Here is a 10590-nt window from a genome sequence, read left to right as displayed (position 1 = left end):
AAAGGTAGCATGGTTTGGCACTTGTTTGTAGAAGCAGTCTGCATGCCAAGGTGCTTAAGTTATACACATGTCACCATTGAAGTGATCGGAACACCTGACTATATAAACTTTGACAATGAACTCACTCCATTAGAGTTACAGTATATATTTACTGAATATATTTACAGATACATATATTTGACATTTATAGATCCAACAGAACACAGGGAGAAAGAACTGAAAAAGAAACAGTATTCATAACAAATTATGCACATTTTTTTTACACAAGTACTTGACCAGGCTGCTCTCATATTGAGCACATCCAAAATGTGCCCATCTGAGACAAAACTCACACTGCACCTGAAGAGGGAGAAGGGGGGGTGTAAGTGTGTTAACCAACATTATGAATTTGATGAGAAAATAATTACTACAGTGGCTTGCAATAGTATTCGGCCCTCTTGAACTTTTCCACATTTTGTCACAGTACAGCCACAAACATGGATCAATTTTATTGTAATTCCACGTGAAAGACCAATACAAAGTGATATACACGTGAGAAGTGGAAGGAAAATCAAACATGATTCCAAACAGTTTTTACAAATACAGCGGGGAAAATAAGTATTTGACACATCAGCATTTTTATCAGTAAGGGGATTTCTAAGTGGACTATTGACACAACATTTCCACCAGATGTTGCCATCAAGCCAAATATTGAATTCATACAAACAAATCAGAACATTGAAGTATACAAGTTGAATCATATTAAATAAAGTGCAATGACACAGGGAATAAGTATTGAACACACTTTATTTAATACTTTGTAGAAAAGCCTTTGTTGGTGATTACAGCTTCTAGACGCCTCTTGTATGGATAGACCAGTCGTCTGCATTGCTCAGGAGTGATTCTGGCCCATTCTTCCACACAAACGGTCTTTAAATCTTGAAGGTTCCTTGGGCCTCTTTTATGAACTTTAATCTTCAGTTCTCTCCATAGATTTTCTATGGGATTTAGGTCAGGTGATTGACTGGGCCATTCAAGCAACTTGATTTTCTTTCTTTGAAACCACTTCATTGTTTCCTTGGCCTTGTGTTTGGGATCATTGTCTTGCTGAAATGTCCACCCTCTTTTCATTTTTAGCTTCCTGGTAGATGGCAGCAGATTTTTATCCAGAATGTCCCGGTACATCTCTCCATTCATCCTGCCTTCAATAATATGAAGTCTGCCAGTACCCCTTGCTGAAAAGCAGCCCCAAACCATGATGCTACCACCCCCAAACTTAACTGTTGGTATGGTGTTCTTGGGGTGGTGAGCAGTGCCATTCCTTCTCCAAACATGGTGTGTAGAATGGCTGCCAAAAAGTTCAATTTTGCTTTCATCTGACCATACTATAGTCTTCCAATAATCCACAGGCTTCTCCAAATGCTGTTGCGCAAATTTTAACCGAGCCTTGACATGCTTTTTGTTCAGCAATGGAGTCTTGCGTGGTGAGCGTGCATGGATGCCATGGCGGTTCAGTGCATTGCTTATAGTTTTCTTTGAAACAACAGTACCTGCTGATGCAAGGTCTTCCTGAAGTTCTGTCCGAGTGGTTCTTGGCTCTTGGAGAACTCTCCTGATTATTCTTTGGACTCCTCGGACAGGGATCTTGCGTGGAGCACCTGATCGTGGCAGGTTTATGGTGAACTGATGCTCTTTCCATTTCCGGATAATGGCCCCCACAGTGCTCACAGGAACATTCAGCATTCTGGAAATGCACCTATAACCATTCCCATCACAATGCTTTTCAACGATAAGATTACGAAGATCTTGAGAGAGTTCTTTGCTTTTACCCATCATGAAGTCTTTCCTGTGTGCCTTCTGGGTAATGAGGAGCCTTTATAGGCCATCAATTAGGACTAAAGCAGCTGATATCAATTAGTACTGATAGGGGACAGGATTTCTCTATCAATACTGACAGATTTCAGGTGATCTCCTGGCTTTCTATGTCATTTTGCCCCTTGTTATCTTCATGTATTCAATACTTATTCCCTGTGTCATTTCACTTTATTTATTATGGTTTAACTTGTATACTTCAATGTTCTGATTTGTTTGTATGAATTCAATATTTGGCTTGATGGCAACATCTGGTGGAAATGTTGTGTCAATAGTCCACTTAGAAATCCCATTACTGATGAAAATGCTTATGTGTCAAATACTTATTTTCCCCGCTGTAATAGCAAAATGTGAATTTGTGTCTATGTAGACAACAACATGTGATTTTTCACTGATTTATCACAGTTAACTGTATTATCACAAACAGACTGTATGCCAATAGCAGACTGGCTGAATGTATTCACTTTGTGAACATAACGTACATCACATTTATATAAAATGAAAGATAAAAGTCACACAAAAAAGACACATATAATAGCTAATCATATCACTTGTTTTTAATGGTGTGTCAGAAAGCCCTGTGCTCTAGATTATGTTAGATGAAGTATCAAAATTATTAACATGTTCTTTTAAATCTACAAATGTTAACTGTCTCAAATGTCTCACTGCTTAAACACTGTCAGTGGTTTTTTATTATTTAAAATTACATACGTGAGTAATTTTGAATTATTTTTTTAAATTCTTTAAAGAACTGATAACCACAGATTTTATTAAACTTTAATCTACAACCATACGTTCACCTTTAGAAAAAGACCTCAAGTCCTCCTGTCACTTTTCTAATATTTCATGTTATTATATACATGTAATAACGCATAATTACCGGAATCTTTTGGCTGCACGGTCAGACTCTTCCTGCTCCAAAGAGTTTCTTGAAGGATCGACCAAATACAGACAGCTGTCATCTGCATTTATGTACTGCGATAGATATATAAATTTTAAAAGTACATAAATTATCAATAATGTGTTATTGAAACAAACTGTTTTCACAGAAATGCTGCTCGTACTAACCAGAAACTTCCAGTGTATATTTCCAATGTTCACAAAGGATAAAATGGCTCTGTAGTTGTCAAAGTTCACCTGTGACATATTAGGAATTAATTACAAATTTGCAACAATACCTTTTCCATTTCGAGACATTAATTAACTTTTAAAAAATTAATTCTAGAATATATAAAACATTTTTTTTACCTTGGACAAGCTTTGTCTCCTGATTAGTTCTCTCTCTCCATAGAGGATCACACCGCTCGTGTAGTGGTTCATAATGTAGATATTATTCCCCTGATTTAGCCGAATGGCCCAGTGGTGCAGGAGACTTTCAATGACCTGAGTATAATAAATAACCTTTTATTACTTTGTAAACATGATAAAGTTTTGGAATACAAAGTTTAATAAAGATTATTTTTACTTACGTATACTCAGTATTCAGTCATGAGGATATGCCTGGAATGTCGATCTAAAGCAGTACTTACTGAATGTGTAGGGAAAAACTATGTCCTGCCCCAGCTTTAACATTAACCTTATGCAGTACTTTTTTTTTTAAATAACTAGTTTACATACCTCTCCAACAAGCCAGCTGTGTGGTCTAAGGGTCAGGAACTCACTGTGACGTATGACAAAGTTGTTACCTCTAATCTGAGATGGGACCACAGAAACAACAACTTCCGTTTCCTGTTGTTTCCACAAATATGCGACCTGTGTTTCAACAAGACAATAGTAACTAAATTCAAATAATCCTTCTTATGAGAACATTCATTGTAATCAATTACAACGGTTTTAAATCTAATTTTTAAAAGAATTTTATGTACCTAATGCAACAACATGAAAACATCTCCAAATTTAACATAGATTTTAATGTAATTTATTTGAGATGTTAAACTATATTAAGAAATTAAAAATTGAGTCAGTTACTGTTGTTTTTGTAATATTAAGGCCAGTAACTAACATGTAAAGTTACATTGATTGTTGGACTGACATTTGTCATTTTTCTGTGGTCTGTTATTTTTCATCCATCAACACATAGATATAATAAAATCTAATACATAATTACAAAGATATGTACAAAAAAAATTGGTTTTTCAAACAGATGACATAGTTAATGAATTAGAGTTTGTTTGTGAAACATCACCTGTGATGCTGTGTCCTTTGTTGGACCGGTTGTGTTTCTCTCAAGGTGCTCTGTCATTTCCAGTGTAGATGGAGAATCCTCTGGCCCCTTGATTTGTGGGTTGAATTTAAAAGAAAATATTTGTTACTGCTGTGATCATTTCAAGTAATTTTTTTATTAAGGAAAAATTGGGTGTACTCACTGTCCTCCTGACATCAGAGAGTGGCTCCAAAAAGATCTCTTTGAAGGCCCTTTCCATTTCCTTCACGGTTGGATCATCGTTGTTTACTAGGTGTATTTCAAATGGAGGACTTGTGGGGTTCTTATGTTCAATGTACTTTTTGATTGTGGTGACTACAACATCAGCACAAATTGAGACTGGAAAGTTGAATATTCCAGAGCTCACTGCTGGAATGGCAACAGAGGAAAATTTGTGCTCTTCTGCACATGTCATGACGTTCAAAATACCTTTAGTTAAAAGGTTCTTTGCATGGGTTATCATGTGCACTGTGGGGTCATTCTGCAGACACGGGCCTACCAAATGAATCAGCTTCATGCAAGGTAGTTTGCCTGCTGTGGTAACTGCAACTTGTCCAGCCTGTAATTTGCCATTTTTGGCAATGAAGAGATCACTCTCTGCTTGGATAGTATGTCCTCCAGTAGCAGACAGTGCCTTTGCAAGTCCACCCATGTGAGAGAGACTTTCATTAGCTGCATTAACAATTGCATCCACTTTGAAGGCACATAAATCTCCTTTCCATACTGTGACCGATGCTTTATTAACCATGCATGTTGCTATTTTTTGGCAAACGGCTATTTGTTCCTGGCTCTCATCCTACAAAGATAGACACATGTCAATTTTTAGAGTCATTTATGACAATAACACACAAAAGATAAATGTAGACATTAAAAACATCTCTAACAATACCTGGTTTTGATGAGCATCATATTGTTGGTGCTGTTCCTGTTTAAAGGTTTGAACAGTATTCTTCCCTTTTACCTGTTAACAGATAACATTTTTGAATGACTTAATATAATATAATAGAATATACAAAAGCATATGGTCATAAATGAGACAAACTTGTTCTAATTTGAGATGTATGTAACGAGTGAGCATCTGTCCTGCTGTTGGTGTACCACATAGGAACTGATATGACTGTGTATGAGTGCCTAGTCCCCTTAAAGGACTCTGTCCAACATTACGTCCCAAGTAAACAGAGGAACTATGAGATAAAAACACGGGCAGTATGTGATGCCCGGTCCAGCTGTACAGAGAACATGCTAGTGTATGATTGCAAACTTGCTTGCCTGCAGTCAGGGAACGCGAGCTGTGCTTAATACAGTAGGTCTCCAAAAGACAATAATCAGCCTTGAAAGCATGTTTAATTCAAATGCCCTTGGCCTACAACTGCTGAAAACGAAGCTGTACATAGTGTGACCAGCAAAAAGCAAAAAAATTGAGCTTCCTCCTGCACTTATGTCACCTATGGACGTGCATTTTTTGGCATTAAAGTGGGGGTTCACTAAGGCCCATGCGTAGGTGGAATACAATGTCAAAACACATAAAGATTTCAGGTAATCAGTTGTAATACAGTTTGATCAAACATTGAAACATGGAGACGGATGATAATTTATAATTCATGCTTTATAAATAGTCAAAGCATACGCTTTACCCCAGAGGACAAAAGGAGTATGGCAATCGGGAGGACATCACAAGGTTTAATTATTGAAAATAATGGGAACATGATGACTTACCTCAGTTCTCTTTTTCTTCAGTGGCAGTTCTGTCACTAACGGTGACACATACACACCTTTTCGTTTAATGCGTCTGTCTTTCCATTTCTCCATTTCCACGCGAAAAGACTGTTGATTACACATACATACTTTTAATGCTTACTTAATTTTATCATCTCTTAATTATATAGTCACTTTTTCTTAGTTTCTTGTTCTAGTTGTATGAAACACATTTTTCATTATTAGGAAGTTATTCATACCTTTTGTCTTGATTTTTTCATGTCTGCATATTCAAGCAGGAGGGCATCGTGCATTTTTTGATAAATTTCCACAAAGTCATCAAGCCTTGTCAGTCTCCTTCTCTGGATATGGATTTTTTTCAAATCCCACTGGCTTTTCTCCATGATTCCTTGGGTTCTATTGTCTTGTGTAAAATTCTTAAATGCAATAGTACATTGTTTAAGTCAGTATCTATGTATTGTAAATTTATGTACAATTTATGTTTCTTTTTCACTTATTCTTCTCAAAATGATACCTGGTTCTTGGATTGCTGAATGTCATCATAGAGTTTACTGAGCTGCTGGTAAGCAGGACCAGTACCATGACGTCCAAGATCCCCTAAGGAGAATACAAGTAATTCAAAAACATATTTAAAATAGATAATTCAACATTTAGCACATTTGCATTAATTAATAACTGACAATTTCAGATAGTAATACAACAAATAAAAAAACATACCGAGCATCAATGATGACCACAAAGTTGCATGTGGTAGAAGGTGATTTACCAGACCGGCAATAAATTTGGGTGCATGAAAGCGGTTTCTTTCGCCCTCACAGTCCAGTGTTGCATTGTCAACAATTGCCTGGAAATGGGTCTTCAAGGGGGGATTCTGAACGTCAGTCTGTAAAACAGATATATATCTGTATTCAGCAAGTTATCAAACCAAAGAAAAATTAATTATATAAAATGTTATTGTGGTTTAAAATATATATTTTTAAAATAATGTGAATTCATTAATTCATTTGGGACAGACACAAGTAAAAAAGTTATTAATATGGTTACTTAAAAAAAAAATCTTAGCTAACCTTGTAATCTTCAGCAATCACAGTCTTTTCATCCAAATCCAAGGTTCCCCGTTTTTGCATAAGGATTTTCAAGTTGTTGTAGTGTTTTGTTACATTCCTTCCACTACAAGGACTGCAAAACACTATTGCTGCACTATGGACAACATCATCCATGTCTTTTAAGTTATCACAGCATGCAAGGAGCCCAAACACATGCATTCCAAGCCTGTAGTTCTCTGGAATGCTGGGAAAATGAACAAATGAAATCACTGTTAGTAGGACCTTTACATTACATATCTTGTATTCTTTTTTTAATTATTCATATAAATGTACTCACTGTTTTTTACAAAGGTCCTTGGCATTTTTCATGACATGGCTCAGACATCGATGAAGAATGGGAATGTTGAATTGCTGTGCTGAATGCTGGCCAGTGAGTAAGACATAGTACTTCTGCAGCAGATCCTCTAGACTTGTTCTGCAGAATGTCATGGAAATGGATCGGAGGAGTACCAGGGATCCATCACACATGAACATGACAGGCCTGTTGTAGGCCCGATTACCAAATGCTCTTACCAGATCAGTCTGAAAGGCCTGCAAGAAGTATGTCACAGAGGCTGTAGTGTGGTCACATGTGACATATGTAGCAACTGGAAGAGGAGAAGCACCTTTGGATGGGTTTCTGACAACCAACTCATACACATAGTATGGTGGCGTTCCAGCACTTTCTTTTCTTATTATACTTCCAGTGGCATCAAAGTACACAATGTCTTCTTTGCATCTTTGATGAAAAACTGACAAGGTTTTCTTAGACCATAGCATTATGCCCTTTGGATGCATCAGAATCTTCTGCAGTACGTCCTTTTCAGTGTCCTGATACTGTTGAATTATCTTTTGTAAGCTAATCAACTCGTTGGGATCTGCTCTACTGGCTTTTCTTTCAGACCATGCAATGTTTTTCAACACTTCTTTTGTTGGAGCATCATCTCTGTTTCCAGATTGGATCACCTTTTGTGGCACTTTCTGTAAAGACTCCAAGTACAAGCTCCTTGGTAATTTGTTTTTGAGGAGTTCTCCAGCACTTTGACGTGATTGTGCACGCACAGGCCGCCTTTTCAGCTCTTTGTTATTATGGCAGACCTCACCTCCTTTGAAAACGACTTCTGCTTTCAGTGTCTCTTCGTCATAAACCACCACAGCCACAGTGACAGGGCAGTCCTGAAATCTGCAGTACCCCATACACCTGAAAACTGGTGCCTTTGATCTTGAAGAGAGTTTTTTCACACTGTGTCTCCGAAATCCAAAACTGCAGTACGGGTTAAGTGTTCTGATTCCACTGGCAATTATATTTGTCCACTGCAATCCTTTAAAATGTCTTCCTGACTGATGTTGCCGTAACTCCTTCCATTCATTCTCATTTATGAAAAAGAAAGTTTTCTGCTGTGGCAAACCAGATGTGAAAAATTTGTCTTCAGAACTGCAACTGTCTGTGTTGACTTTAGCTGATTCATCTGATTCATTCCTCTGCAACAATCAGATATACATTTTTAAAAAATATATAAACACTTTCAATGTTTGTCACTACAGTGTCTCTATGAAAATCCAACAGCATCATTATGTTACAATTTCACTAACGAACCCATAGGACAAGTTTCACAATCTCTTAGTAAATTTGTCTTAGTAAGTGAATATGACTAAGAAATATTTATTTTACCTCAAAAGATCATCACAAAAAGATTTTAAGTTTAAATTTAAACTTCGGATTACTGTTCAAAACACTTGAAATTTTAAATATAATAATTACATGATAGTGTTTAACAAAAATATAAACTCTGTGTTTTCTTTCTCTGTTGTGTATTAAAAACAGTGTAAGTTATGAAATTACCTTAGCATTTGCATTTGAAGACGAAGATTTAGAGTCACTCTCGAGGGATTGTGTGTCTGGGGTATGGATGCCGCTCTCTGCAGTTTTTTGAAGTGCATCCTGTGAAGAGAAAGCGATTTCGTTTCTTTACAAATTAATGTTTTTCCAAAGCATCACAATGTAATACTGAATAAAATACAAATAATTACCTCGTATCTTGAAGGTAAAGGTACATTTCCTACAGCTTGTGGAGACTTTGGCGCAACAATGTCTTCCTCACTCTAACGAATCACAAATTAATTAAAACATAACAATTAGACTGAAATTTCTGTATGTCTTTGTTAAAGCACATAGTTACAAAATATTTTGAAAAAAATCACTATGTAATGAAGGTTTTATAAGGGAAAAAATTTTCATTAAAGGAATATATTACTCTAATTATTGTAAATGAAAAAGTAATCTTCTGATTCAGATTTTGGAACTTGATTGGGCAATAACAAGATCAAATGGAGAAATTAGAAGAGTGGAAGACATGGAGTGAAAAGTTAGTCAGCAGCAGGAGGATGAGTTGGTTACTCCTTTAAAATGGGGGTCAGATGTGACACTCAGGTCTTTGTGTGGCTCTCTTGTGGGTGCTTAAGGCTCTACACCTCATGGTTTGGTGGCTTGCTTTCATATGTGTTTACCTGCTGAGAAGTCTATTGTAATCTACTTTCTTGCTCTCCATATGACTCATTATTACTCTGTTTCAAGATTTAAATTATTTTCAAGATGACATTTTGGAGTGAATTTGTTTTATTTGTATCTAAAAAGCAGGATAACTACAATGGCTGGATAAGGTTGTCATGATGGCTTCAAATTTTTAAATCTGACAGTAAGTGTATGACACATTGCTTACAATGGAAGGAAAATCATCTCCAAGTGTTGTCTCTGCAGTAGGAAAATCAGTCTGTAGCAAGGGACCCTCTACCCCTGATGTGGTCTGTAAAAATATTTGATTTTTGCATAATAATTTTTAGTACAGGAAGTTCAAACAAAGAAAGAACTGTTCTTTTTTTAAAGTATTTTTTAAATGGACTAAATATAAATACTAAAAAAACATTGCTTACCTTTTCATACTGCAGGACTGCCTTGACAATTTTTTTCCTATTAAGACATGTATTAGGCACTCCCAAATCTCTTGAGACATTTTCCCAAAAGCCATGCACTTTGTGAACACTGTAGGTCTTTAGACTGGTCCTGGGTTCAGCATACTTGTGAATGACCTCTAATATATTGGGCAGGGGTTTTGAAATTGTCTGTGCCTTTTAATGTAAAAGAGAACAGTGACATTAACACATCATACCTTTATTGTGCTGTAAGTGTATATTATTATCACATTATTGTTTGTTAAATTACTTGCCTTTCCAAAAACTGAAAAAGTGCAGGTCCTGAAAATTTTAGACAAATTAAAATTAGTACAAAAAAAAAACAACATATGAACAGATCTGTTATACTGAGATCAACCTTGCAATACTGATCAACAATAACATATGAAATGTGAACTCTTCATTAAATTTTAATAGACTTCAGAAAACATTTTGGGGCACTCCAAGTACCCACACTGTAGTAATTGATGCCAAAAAATCTTTTTGGTGACTTTTTCTATGCCAACAACATAACAGGTATCATTTAGATTTTTGGACATACAAGCGCTAACTAACACAGCCCTCGTTAATGTTTATTTACTAATAAACTATCTCTAAGTTCTAAATTTTAAAATTCACAGTGCAAATTACGGTACTGTAATTAACACTATAGTTAAAAAACACAAGCAATAATCCACTGTGTGTAACACACATTCCCTAATTCCATCCATCTTCATCCGCTTTATCCGAGGTCGGGTCGCGGGGGCAGCAGCCTAAGCAAAGAGG

General features: G+C 36.2%; 1 protein-coding gene across 1 annotated transcript; it reads right to left on the bottom strand.

Moving 5' to 3' along the window:
- Nucleotides 1–2731: 2731 nt before the first annotated feature.
- Nucleotides 2732–8952, bottom strand: LOC102290319 (the record flags this gene model as incomplete). Its single annotated transcript, XM_042217402.1, is given in 15 exon segments — nt 2732–2826; nt 2920–2988; nt 3100–3234; nt 3469–3603; nt 4037–4123; nt 4218–4850; nt 4944–5015; nt 5771–5878; nt 6010–6186; nt 6285–6367; nt 6488–6653; nt 6838–7060; nt 7154–8337; nt 8699–8797; nt 8887–8952. Coding segments are annotated over 13 exon segments (2882 nt in total), but the record flags the coding sequence as incomplete, so codon positions are not given.
- Between the last annotated feature and the right edge of the window lie 1638 nt (nt 8953–10590).

The sequence above is a fragment of the Haplochromis burtoni genome, unplaced genomic scaffold, assembly GCF_018398535.1.
Source record: "Haplochromis burtoni strain Fernald_Lab_line unplaced genomic scaffold, NCSU_Asbu1 Contig_1917, whole genome shotgun sequence".
In the NCBI taxonomy this organism is placed as follows: domain Eukaryota; kingdom Metazoa; phylum Chordata; class Actinopteri; order Cichliformes; family Cichlidae; genus Haplochromis; species Haplochromis burtoni.
Note: the sequence above shows the minus strand (reverse complement) of the source record. Positions and strands in the feature narration are given on the sequence as shown.